Source organism: Entelurus aequoreus, linkage group LG26 (genome assembly GCF_033978785.1).
Source record: "Entelurus aequoreus isolate RoL-2023_Sb linkage group LG26, RoL_Eaeq_v1.1, whole genome shotgun sequence".
Taxonomy (NCBI): Eukaryota; Metazoa; Chordata; class Actinopteri; order Syngnathiformes; family Syngnathidae; genus Entelurus; species Entelurus aequoreus.
Window position 1 is genome coordinate 21,640,244 of NC_084756.1, and position 12,755 is coordinate 21,652,998.

The 12,755-nt window shown below is 41.9% G+C and overlaps 1 protein-coding gene across 1 annotated transcript in view; it reads left to right on the forward strand.

The window, feature by feature from the left end:
- utp3 (UTP3 small subunit processome component) overlaps positions 1-12,755 on the forward strand; it is a 24,256-nt gene continuing 11,501 nt past the window's right edge. The window contains exons 1-9 of the mRNA XM_062037563.1: positions 1-208; positions 325-412; positions 5,089-5,145; positions 5,216-5,272; positions 5,333-5,441; positions 5,511-5,579; positions 8,827-8,948; positions 9,021-9,182; positions 9,349-9,420. Coding sequence (XP_061893547.1) covers positions 192-208; positions 325-412; positions 5,089-5,145; positions 5,216-5,272; positions 5,333-5,441; positions 5,511-5,579; positions 8,827-8,948; positions 9,021-9,182; positions 9,349-9,420 — 753 coding nt within the window. The 5' untranslated portion in view covers positions 1-191. The remainder of the gene's footprint in view (positions 209-324; positions 413-5,088; positions 5,146-5,215; positions 5,273-5,332; positions 5,442-5,510; positions 5,580-8,826; positions 8,949-9,020; positions 9,183-9,348; positions 9,421-12,755) is intronic.

The window sequence follows — 12,755 nt, forward strand, 5'->3', positions numbered from 1 at the left end:
AGTATATTTTCCAAACTAGTTTCACGACACCGAAGAAGACGTTGCGGAAGCACATGGTTTTCCATGGGAGTCGGTTATGTTTTCTTCCCCGGCTGGTTTACGCACAAAATAGATAAACACTTATTTTAAACATTTTTTAGATTGTTTACTTCTGCTGCTTGGTCGCAAACTGTGTTGAATCAACTCTCAAAATGGTTCGCGCTAAAAGGTGAGTTTGGCTAACAGTTACGTCTGCTAGTGAGATTAACACAACGTTAGCTCCTGTAACCTTGTTTAAAAACATGTATTTTCATTGTATAAAACCCCCATGTTTACACCCTGTAGGGGTCAACACTTTGAGAGGCTTAAGAAAGAGGAGCAATATCATGAGGATGACCCAGAAGCGTACAAAAACATGCCTGTCCCCGATAAAGTAAGTGTGGATTATTACTACCCAAATGTATCGTTATGTCCTAACATTATGACGTTGGCTGTGCCGGTATACATTGTAATATCGAGCAATAAACTTTGAAATGCTCCTATCCTTATATGCAAATTTTCCGACTTATCATGTATTTGTTTAAAATGTTGCACACTTGTTCTACATGAGTGGTTTTCAACGTTTTTTCACTAAGTACCACTCTGTGCTCCAACACACGCACTAACGGCAGTGATGCGTTTAAGGCCACACAAAACGTCGGACAACTCTAAGGCTACGTCTACACTAAGCCGGATAACTCCTTAAATGAATAATTATTTGATTGAAACTTTTATTAGTAGATTGCACAGTACAGTACATATTCCGTACAATTGACCACTAAATGGTAACACCCGAATAATTTTTTTCAACTTATTTAAGTCGGGGTCCACATTAATCAATTCATGGTACAAATATATACTATCGGCATAATACAGTCATCACACAAGTTAATCATCAGAGTATATACATTGAATTATTTACAATCCGGGGGATTGGATGTGGAGGGGGTTGGGGTGGGGGAGGGTTAGGTTTGGTTGATATCAGCACTTCAGTCATCAACAATTATATCACCTGAGAAATGGACATTGAAACAGTGTAGGTCTGACTTGGTAGGATATGTGCAGCGAACATAGTGAGCTCAGAAAGCATAAGAACAAGTATATACATTTGATTATTTACAATCCGGGGAGGTGGGATGTGGTGGGGGGAGGGTGTTAGTCTAGGGTTGTAGTTGCCTGGAGGTGTTCTTTTAGTGCGGTTTTGAAGGAGGATAGAGATTCACTTTCTTTTACACCTGTTGGGAGTGCATTCCATATCGATGTGGCATAGAAGGAGAATGAGTTAAGACCTTTGTTAGATCAGAATCTGGGTTTAACGTTGTTTGTGGAGCTCCCCCTGGTGTTGTGGTTATGGCGGTCATTTACGTTATGGAAGTAGTTTGACGTGTACTTCGGTATCAGGGAGGTGTAGCGAATTTTATAGACAAGGCTCAGTGCAAGTTGTTTTACTCTGTCCTCCACCCTGAGCCAGCCCACTTTGGAGAAGCCTAAACCCCGTTTCAACCGCACTAAACCAGCGTTTAAGGTCCCCCTCCTCGGACAAATTTTTACACGGGTAAGTGTGCCGTGTATTTCTTGAATCTCCGACCCTTAGCTTTGTATGGACTCATTGATCGTTTACAAACTGAGTTCGGAGAGGAAGTGACGCCAGAAAGACCGCGCCCACACAAGACAGAATAACCTTGTCACAAAAACATACCTTTAGTTATGTCCAGGTATGGGTTATTTATTTTTTTATTTTTTGTCATAAAAAAATACAATCATGTGTGCTTACGGACTGTATTCCTGCAGACTGTATTGATCTATATTGATACCGTATTTTTCGGACTATAAGTCGCTCGGAGTATAAGTCGCACCGGCCGAAAATGCATAATAAAGAAGGAAAAAAACATATATATGTCGCAGTGGAGTATAAGTCGCATTTTTTGGGGAAATTTATTTGATAAAAGCCAACACCAAGAATAGACATTTGAAAGGCAATTTAAAATAAATAAAGAATAGTGAACAACAGGCTGAATAAGTGTATGTTATATGAAGCATAAATAACCAACTGAGAACGTGCCTGGTATGTTAACGTAACATATTATGGTAAGAGTCATTCAAATAACTATAACATATAGAACATGCTATACGTTTACCAAACTTTCTGTGACTCCTAATCGTTAAATCCCGTGAAATCTTATACGTCTAGTCTCTTACGTGAATGAGATAAATAATATTATTTGATATTTTACGGTAATGTGTTAATAATTTCCCACATAAGTCGCTCCTGAGTATAAGTCGCGCTTTGTAGGCGTACTTTGAGACAAGAGACAAGTTTATGGTTTAAAATTAAACAATTGTGTCAGATATTTGATAAGAACAACTTTTTTTGTCCATATAGGCAACTAAGTTAAATTTTTTAAAATTTTCTGCTGGGGGTGTGCCTTGGGATTTTTTCGATGAAAAAAATGTGCATTGGTTCAAAAAAGGTTGATAAACACTGTTCTATACAGTACATATTTACAGACTTCTTTGGCGTACCACTAGATAGAGCCATCTTAGAATTACTGTTCTACAATATGTGGAAGTGCTATATTCTGAGGTTTGTGTGCTTATTTAATTTTTTTAAGCCAGAATGTATTTTTTTGGATGTGAGAATTTGTGTAATTTAAAAAAAAAAGGCAGCAATAGGAAGATTTTTTTTTTCTTTTTCTGGGGAGTTATAGGGAACTGTACTTTTTTTGGATTTTTGCCTATCATTCACAATCCTTTTTTGCATTCTAACTAGTAAATAAATGTGAGCAATGAATTCATTTACGTGGACCCCGACTTAAACAAGTTGAAAAACGTATTCGGGTGTTACCATTTAGTGGTCAATTGTACGGAATATGTACTGTGCAATCTACTAATAAAAGTTTCAATCAATCAATCAATCAAAGCAAAAGTCAGCTAAAAATGGAGCCAATGGGTGTCGCTCCATTGCGTCTATAACGCGCACCAAAACATCTAACAACCTCCACCGATTAAAGTATGCATGTAATGTAAGAGGCACATTCATAATAACATGTAATATTTACATATTTTGGTCATTTTAAGCATTCGGCAGTGCATTAATTTCACAAACGCATCTAAGGCTGCAGCTAACGATTATTTTTCTATCGATTAATCTATAGATTATTTTTTCGATTAATCGGTTAATCTATAGATTATTTTTTTGATTCATCTATAGATTATTTTTCCTTTTACCGATTTTTTTTTTTTTTTAATTATTTAAAATGAAGATGAAAAAATAAAAGTAGGCCAGTTTTTTCAAAATGCATGGCTTTTATTTACAAAAAAAAAAGTATGGCCACTCAGTCAACATTGACAACAACATGACAAAATATTCTGTAACAATGTAAACATTTAAAACTTTTAACATTTAACAAAATTAAAAGTAGCTTATTTGCTTTTTAATGTGCAAATATAAAAGTAAACATCCAGTGCAAATCTTAATATTCTGCAATAGTATAAGCATTTCAAAAGTAAAAGTATTGCTTATTTTGCTTTAAAATGTGCAAAAATAAAGATAAACATCCAATACAAAAAAGTGCAAAACGAAATATTCTGTAACAACAGTGTAAACATTTCAACAAAAGTGAAAGTATTGCTTATTTGCTAAAATGTGCAAAAATAAAGATAAACATCCAATACAAAAAAGTGCCAATCTAAATATTCTGGAGCACTGTATACATTAAGTATTGCTTTTAAAATGTGCAAAATAAACATCCAGTCCAACACAGTACACAATAACCAATTCTACTCATTCCAGTGAGTGACTAACAGTTGTAATGAAGAAAGGTTAGCATGTCTACTTGCTTTGCTTCTTTTCTTGTTTACAATATTCCCAGCAGCTGAAAATAGGCGCTCAGAAGGGGTCGATGTGGCTGGAACTGAGAGGTAATTAGCCTTCACCTCAAACCAGGACTGCGAGCGAGCTGAGCTGCAGTTTAAGTTTCTAGTAGGTCAACGGGCTCATAGTGATGTTACTAGTAGTTGACTGGGAGGTGTTTATTATCATTTGGGGAGAGTCCGCTGCCTGATGCTCACCTGCTAAACACCTATCTGCTCGACGCTGAAGCGCTGACTACATGCGCTATGAATACGCACTGCTGATTGGCTGATAATGCTTCGTGTGTACCAATCAGATGGTTGTGTGGGTGGGACAATGCTGCGTGTGTACCAATCAGATGGTTGTATGGGTGGGACAATGCTGCGTGCTGAGACAGAGGCAGACAAGCAAAGCAACTTGTTAAGACTTTAGCAGATAAAGTTAGCTTTAGCTTAGAAACTCGTTCGGTACACCCCCGTACCGAACCGAAAGCCCCGTACCGAAACGGTTCAATACAAAACACATACCGTTACACCCCTAGCAGATACAAATGACACATTCATGTATTTGTGTAATGATGACAACGTATGCTAACGCGGACGATTGACTAGTTGATGGTTGATGGTTTTCTTTTCAAATGTTCGTTCATAGCCGTTGTGCTGCTATGATAGGCCATTTCTGCTCGACACAGTGTGCATACAACAACATTATTAGGCTGTGTATTGAAATACTCCCACACTTTTGACGACTTTTGGCGTGCGTTTTTCCCCTCGCTCGCACAGTCTGCTTTGCGCTCCGCCATGACGGTAGTGTGACGTAAATATGCGACGCGTCGACGCACAAAAACGGCGTCGACGTATTTACGTAACCGATGACGTCGACTACGTCGACGCGTCGTTTCAGCCTTAAACGCATCGCAACCTTCGCTTTTTCTTTCAACAACTACTACTCATGAGAGACAGCAAACATAATAAAACAAACACTTACTGTACAATATGTGCTCTCACCGATGGTTGGCTCTGTATCCGTATTGATTGTTTGAGTGTTTCATATTAGAAAGAAAAAAATGAAAATCCTGCAATAAAACATAACATGAATTCAGTGTCACAAATACATTTTTAATTTCAGTTGAGTTTTTAAGCGTGAAAGACAACTTGTTTAACTTTTTTAGTTTTCTGTGTTCATTCATTCACGTGACTTCTTATGTGTCACCTCAGAGGTCCTCACAGTACACGAAAGATACGGTCGATGAGTTCCACGAGGCGCAGATTGCGGTAAGTTTAGAAACCTCCGTTTTTTCCATGATGCTGGTTTGTATTATCACACTTGGACTTTTGGGCACAGAAACTTTTGGCCAGCGGAGTTCACATGGAGAGCGATGAGGAGGATCTGGATGATGAGGTAAAATTCCTGCCTAAGTTTGTTGTCATTAAATCACTTTAAGAGACAATACTTCTGCAGGAGGAAGTGATGGCTTTGGAGACTGATGATGATGATGATGATGACGACGACAACGAAGAAGAGGAGAATGAAGACATGGACAGTGATCTGGAGGGGAAGAAAGATGACGGTCCGACCTCAGTACATCAGCCTGTCCAAACTTCAAAAAGCTAATTTGAACATTGGTTTTCCTCTTTAGAACTTCCCAACGATCTAGCATGGGGCACCAAGAAGAAGATATTCTACGATTCAGACTATGTAGCCGCAAGTAAGAATGACACACAGTTCTGTTCAAAATGCAGTAAAACCTCGATTTACGAACTTAATTGGTTCTTGACCAGGGTTCGTAAATCTAAAAGTTCATATAGTGAAGCACGTTTGTCCATAAGAAACCAGGTAAATATGAATAATGGGTTCCAGCCTTGACAAAAGTCCATATTTTAGTGAGTGTTTGTACACAATATAACGTGCTATACAGCAGTGGTACCCAACCACCGGTACGGGTCTGTGACGCATTTGCTTCCGGGCCGCACAGAAACATTAAATAATTTATAAACAACTGCCTTTTCTCCAACTCAACTTTCGCCTGTCCCACTAGACACTAAGGGTGTAACGGTACATGCATTTGTATTGAACCATTTCGGTACGGGGGTTCCGGTTCGGTTCAGAGGTGTACCGAACGAGTTTCCACACGGATATATTAAGTAGCGTAACGCATGTTGTGTAAACAATGCACACCGAGGCACAACACACGGCATGCTAGCAGCTAACGGGCTACGATAGACTGACCATACGTCCTCTTTTTACCAGACATGTCCTCTTCTGCGGAGCTGTCCGGGCGGAGTTTCTTAAATGCTTCAAATGTCCGGCATTTTGAGTTAGGGTTGCGTGTATTTTCAATGTACGTTCAGGGTTAAGACGGGGTTAAAAACAAAACAAATTGTGCGCACAGCAGCATTCGTGAGGGAGGGCCAGAGACAGAGAGAGAGAGTTAGGATAAACGTGCATGCGTCGCCAGGCTCTGCTTTTTATCCATAGATTTATCAGATTTAATTTTTTATTATCTATAGCAGGGGTGTCAAAAGTGTGCCCCGGAGGCCATTTGCGGCCCACAGCTAATGTTTTAAAGGCCCACGGCACATTCTAAAAATACTATTAAAATACACAAAAACATAACAAAAGTGATATTAAAAAAGGTTAAATGTAATTTAGAAAAAGTTGCAATGTTGACTAATAAAACAAAGCAGTTTTTTTTCTTTCAAACTGTCATTGCTCAAAACATAATATTGAATCAAAATCAATGTTATTATGAATTATTGACCTGTCCAAGGTTCCGATTACTTCACATCAAATATTCCACTAAGAAAAATATTTTTGGTGGAAGATTTTGCTAAATTTGGTAAATAAATAACCCAAAAATGTATATTTTGTTGATTTCTTACTGTACCGAAAATTAACCGAACCGTGACCTCTAAACCGAGGTACGTACCGAACCGAAATTTTTGTGTACCGTTACACCCCTACTAGACATACCAATAAGTTTGTTTATAGATGTACAATACAACTCTTAATATAAAGTTGCCATTTGTTATATCTGTTATAACTTTGTGACATGATACAATGCACAATAATTAACATAAAATATAAATGTGACAGATTGTAGCCAAAGACTGATTTCCATCTGCATCTCATTGCAAAGAAATAAGCCCAAGGCTCCCACTAATTCAGCGTTATAGTGAGTTGTATTTTTCATGCACTTATTTTTCTGTATTTATGTGGCACAAGTGAAAAGCCCGTCCCTGAAAATAATGCCTAGATTAAACCGTTTACACAAGGTATGGTGAGAAAGAAGCACAGGGGAAACGCTCACTATAGCTGTCTATTTGCACGTCGCCAAAGATGTGGTGCCCAAACAGTAAAACAAAGCCTTTGTTTATCTACTTACTCTCATTGCTACATTTTTATTTACAGAAGTATTGTATTCAAGACAGAAGTTCTTCCTCCCATAGGAAGCTCTATATTGAATAACTATTTGATTTGGACAATGCACATTGATCGACATATGAGCAAAAGCATCACATTAAATATGCAAAAGCATCACAGTAAATATGCCAATAGGCAAATTTCATCTGTTTAGTTTAAAAATATATATTTTATACAAAGTCCAATTGGTTTATAATTGTTTTTTTAAAGATTATAATTAGAATGCAGAAACAGTAAGATGTAGTGTATGCACCACACTAGTTTTTAATCAATTAACAGCAAAATCTGTTTTAAATTATGTCTGTTTGTATTCATTAGCTTATTTAAAATGTAGGGAGAAAAAATCATAAATCTAATTCTTTGTGAAAAAATCTGCGATTTTATTCTCAGGCCATACCCAGTCCTACCATGTGTGGTAGAGGTTTATTTACCCTAAGAAGTCTGCAATTTTTATTCAGATTCAGTCCAAAGTTGCAGTCAACACGTTTCTTCATTTTCTCTATCCTCTTGTTGTGGGGCAGACTGGCTCGTACATGCACATGCATGCTAACATTCCCCTACTTTTGCCATTTCTAATTAAAAAAATAACGTATAATTCAGTAGACTTCATATGGGAGTTAAAAACTACAGCATGGCTGACGGGTTGGAGAGACCGGCGAAGGGAGGTTGACTTGGAGGAGGACTTCGGCATGTAAATAAGACTGCCCACAAAACGGCTCATTCTGAAGAAACAGTCAGAAAGTGACTTGAAAACGGCCCGCAAAACAAAATCTTTGCAAAATATTGACCAAAGCACCACCATTACGTGTTATGTAGACTACAAGGAAGTGTTTAAAATGGAGAAAAAAAATCAAAATATGACCCCTTTAACTAATATTTAGATGCGTTACGTGTGTTGCATGGACTCTACTGACATCTTGCACTTTTTATACAAAAGTATCTTTTATTTAAAATAATAGACTTTTTAAATATTTTTTTATATACCGGTGTGTATATATATATATATATATATAAAAACAGCTATTGTGTCATCTTTAATGATACTTGATTATTATGAGTTTTAAAATTCAATATAACATATGTAATTTATTGTATTATGGTGACTAATTAAATGTATTTTAATTAATTTAACTTCCAGTATTATATATTGTAGATATTAGTCCTGTTTTTTTAACGTTTATTTTTTATGAATGCTGCCTCATATTAAATCCAATTCAAAGCCTTCTGTCCTACGATGGAAGCTAACTCTGTTTTCCTTTTTAAAGCTACGGAAGCTCTCAGGAGCAAAAGGGACGACACTGTAGCAATAACATTTTTAAAAATCCTCTGCAACAAAAACTCAACATAATTGATATGTCTTCAAGGTCTACCACCAACTTTAATTTTTTTCTTGAGTAGAGGAAAAGTGGTTTATTGGAGGTGTGGTGTTTGTATATCGGTGTGAACGTCACACCCGGTGATTTATTGTGATAGTAGATATTGTACAATGATATTGTGCTAATATGTGGTGCATTTCCATTGTATCGTTGCAGAAGGTAAAACAAAGAAAGAGTTGGAAGAAGAGGAACAAGAGGAGGAAGAAGAGGCCAAAAATATCCAAAACCGCTTAACGGAAAACCTGACTGAGGAGGATTATGACCTCAACTTTTTTCAGGTATTTACCGGCCTTTATTTACTGCCATGATATTTTCTCTGAGTCATTGATGAGCGTTTTGTGTACATGAAGGAGTTTGCTGCAGCGGAGGAGGAGAAGAACAAAGAGAAGGTTGTGCAAAAGGAGGAGAGAATTGTGAAGGACCTGAAGCAGATGTCCAAGAAGGAGAAAATGAAGCTGCTCAGGAAGGAATCGCCCGAGTTGCTTGAACTCATTCAGGACTTCAAGGCAAAGGTAGGCAGAGAAGAATGAACTCCGCAACACTGTCACCTAAAGAGCTGTAGGCTAACTCAGTAAATTAAGTATATTTACAATTTTATAATATCAGCGCTATGTTGCCTGATGTTTGTGAATGTCTGTGTAATGGATGTTTATTGAATTGAAATGCTCTTGTGTTCAGCTCACAGAAATGAAGGATGAGCTGCAGCCCCTCATGCAGATGGTGAAGGATGGAAAGATCCCACCAGGAAAGGTGACCTCTTTTATATTTACTCATGTGCAGAACACACGTCACACTTTTATTTCAATCATTGTGTGCTTGGAATTGTGCTTGAGAAAAAGTTGAACGGGACCTATGATGAATTGCATCTTTTTGTTACCCATAAATGTTGTTGCATTGTTGGATACTCGTGTTAAACAATGCCAAGGCGTTAAATCTTTAGGTTCATGCATTTGGACTTCTTAACTGCAGTGTTACCTTATTTTCCGGACTATAAGGCGCACTTAAAATCCTTTTTTTTCCTCAAAACAGTGCGCCTTATAACCCGGTGCACCTAATGTACGGAATCATTCTGGTTTTGCTTACCAACGACCTCGAAGCAATTTTATTTGGTACATAGTGTAATAAGTGTGACCAGTAGATAGCATCACCCTTGGGCAAGGTGTAGCACCCGAATGCCCCCCCCATCAGGGTTACGATACCCCCCATGAACTACACTAAAAGAGGATGCGTTACCCGGCCCGGAGGAAGCCCGGGGCCCTCCTCCGGAGCTAGGCCCGGAGGTAGGGCTCCTCAGCGAGCGCCTGGTGGCCGGGCTTGCCACGGAGCCCGGCCGGGCACAGCCCGAAGAAGCTACGTGGACACACCATCTTCTCTGCCACGTGGGCCCACCACCCGCGGTCGGAACCAGTGGGGTCGGGTGCGCTGCCAAGTGGATGGCGGTGAAAGTGGAGGCTCCGGACGGACCAATTCGGGGCAGCAGAGGCTGACTTTCGGGACGTGGAACGTCTCTACGCTGGTGGGGAAGGAGCCTGAGCTGGTGCGAGAGGTGGAGCGCTACCGGTTGGATCTGGTGGGGCTTACCTCTACGCATAGCAAGGGCTCTGAAACCACACTCCTGGACAAGGGATGGACCTTGTTCACTTCTGGAGTTGCTCAGGGTGTGAGGGCACAGGCGGGTGTGGGGATACTCACGAGTCCCCGGCTGAGTGCCTGTACGTTGGAGTTCACCCCAGTGGACAAGAGGGTCGCCTCCCTTCGCCTTAGGGTTGGAGGGGGGAAAACTCTGACTGTTGTTTGTGCATACGCACCAAACAGGAGTTCAGAGTATTCAGCCTTCTTGGATACCTTGCATGGGGTCCTGTATGGGACGCCGGCAGGGGATTCCATAGTCTTGCTGGGGGACTTCAACGCGCACGTGGGCAATGACAGTGATACTTGGACTGGCGTGATTGGGAGGAACGGTCTCCCTGATCTGAACCTGAGTGGTGGATTGTTATTGGACTTCTGTGCTAGTCACGGACTTGCGATAACAAACACCATGTTCAAGCATAAGGATGCTCATAGGTGTACCTGGTACCAGAGCACCCTAGGCCAAAGATCAATGATCGATTTTGTAATCGTATCAGCTGATCTGAGGCCGTATGTTTTGGACACTCGGGTGAAGAGAGGGGCTGAACTGTCAACTGATCACCATCTGGTGGTGAGTTGGGTTAGATGGCGGGGGAAACCTCTGGACAGACCTGGCAAACCCAAGCGTGTAGTGCGGGTGAACTGGGAACGTTTGGAGGAGTCCTCTGTCCGGAAGGACTTCAACTCCCACCTCCGGTGGGACTTCTCTGCCATCCCTGTGGAGGTTGGGGACATTGAACAGGAATGGGCAATGTTCAAAGCCTCTATTGCTAAAGCTGCAGATGCGAGCTGTGGCCAGAAGGTCTTAGGTGCCTCAAGGGGCGGTAATCCTCGAACACCCTGGTGGACAGTGGTGGTCAGGGAAGCCGTCCGACTGAAGAAGGAGTCCTACCGGGGTATGTTATCCCAGGGGACTCCGGAGGCAGTTGCAAGGTACCGACGGGCCCGAAGGGCAGCGGCCGTGGCTGTGGACGAGGCTAAGCAGAGGGTGTGGGAGCAGTTCGGGGAATCCATGGAGAAGGACTATCGGGCGGCACCAAAGCTGTTCTGGAAGACCATACGGCACCTCAGGAGGGGGAAGCAGGGAACCATCCAAGCTGTGTACGGCAAGGATGGGACTTTGCTGACTTCAAGTGAGGAAGTCGTGGGGCGTTGGAAAGAGCACTTTGAGGAACTCCTGAACCCAAATACATCAGACACACCCTCCCTGATAGGAGCAGGGCCTGAGGATGATGGGGGATCGACGTCGATCTCTCGGAGTGAAGTCACTGAGGTAGTTAGACAACTCCACAGTGGCAAAGCTCCGGGGGTTGACGAGATCCGTCCAGAAATGCTGAAGGCTCTGGGTGTTGATGGGCTGTCTTGGTTGATACGCCTTTTCAACATTGCGTGGAAGTCTGGGACAGTGCCGAGGGAGTGGCAGACTGGGGTGGTGGTTCCCCTTTTCAAAAAGGGGGACCAGAGGGTGTGTGCTAATTACAGGGGTATCACACTACTCAGCCTCCCTGGGAAAGTTTACGCCAAGGTACTGGAAAGGAGGGTCCGGCCGATAGTCGAACCTCAGATTCAAGAGGAGCAATGTGGATTCCGTCCTGGTCGTGGAACAACTGACCAACTCTTTACGCTTGCGGGAATCCTGGAGAGGGCCTGGGAGTATGCCTATCCAGTCTACATGTGTTTTGTGGATTTGGAGAAGGCATATGACCGCGTCCCTCGGGAGATCTTGTGGGAGGTGCTGAGGGAGTACGGAGTGAGGGGAACCCTGTTGAGGGCCATCCAATCTCTGTACAACCAAAGCGAGAGTTGTGTCCGGGTGCTTGGATGTAAGTCGGATCCGTTTCCAGTGGGGGTTGGTCTCCGCCAGGGCTGCGCTCTGTCACCTATCCTGTTTGTGATTTTCATGGACAGGATTTCTAGGCGGAGTCGTGGCCATGGCGGAGAGGGTATACGTCTCGGGGGGCTAAAGGTTGCGTCACTGCTGTTTGCAGATGATGTGGTCCTGATGGCACCTTCGGTTCGTGACCTTCAGCTCTCACTGGATCGGTTCGCAGCCGAGTGTTCAGCGGCTGGAATGAGGATCAGCATCTCCAAATCTGAGGCCATGGTTCTCAGCAGGAAACCGATGGTTTGTACAGTCCGGGTAGGGGACAGGACTCTGTCCCAGGTGGAGGAGTTTAAGTATCTCGGGGTCTTGTTCACGAGTGAGGGAAAGATGGAGAAGGAAATCAGCCGGAGAATCGGAGCAGCTGGGGCAGTATTGCAGTCTCTCTGCCGCACTGTTGTGACGAAACGGGAGCTGAGCCAGAAGGCAAAGCTCTCGGTCTACCGAGCTATCTACATTCCTACTCTCACCTATGGTCATGAAGTGTGGGTAATGACCGAAAGAATAAGATCGCGGATACAAGCGGCCGAAATGAGTTTCCTCAGAAGGGTGGCTGGCATCTCCCTTAGAGATA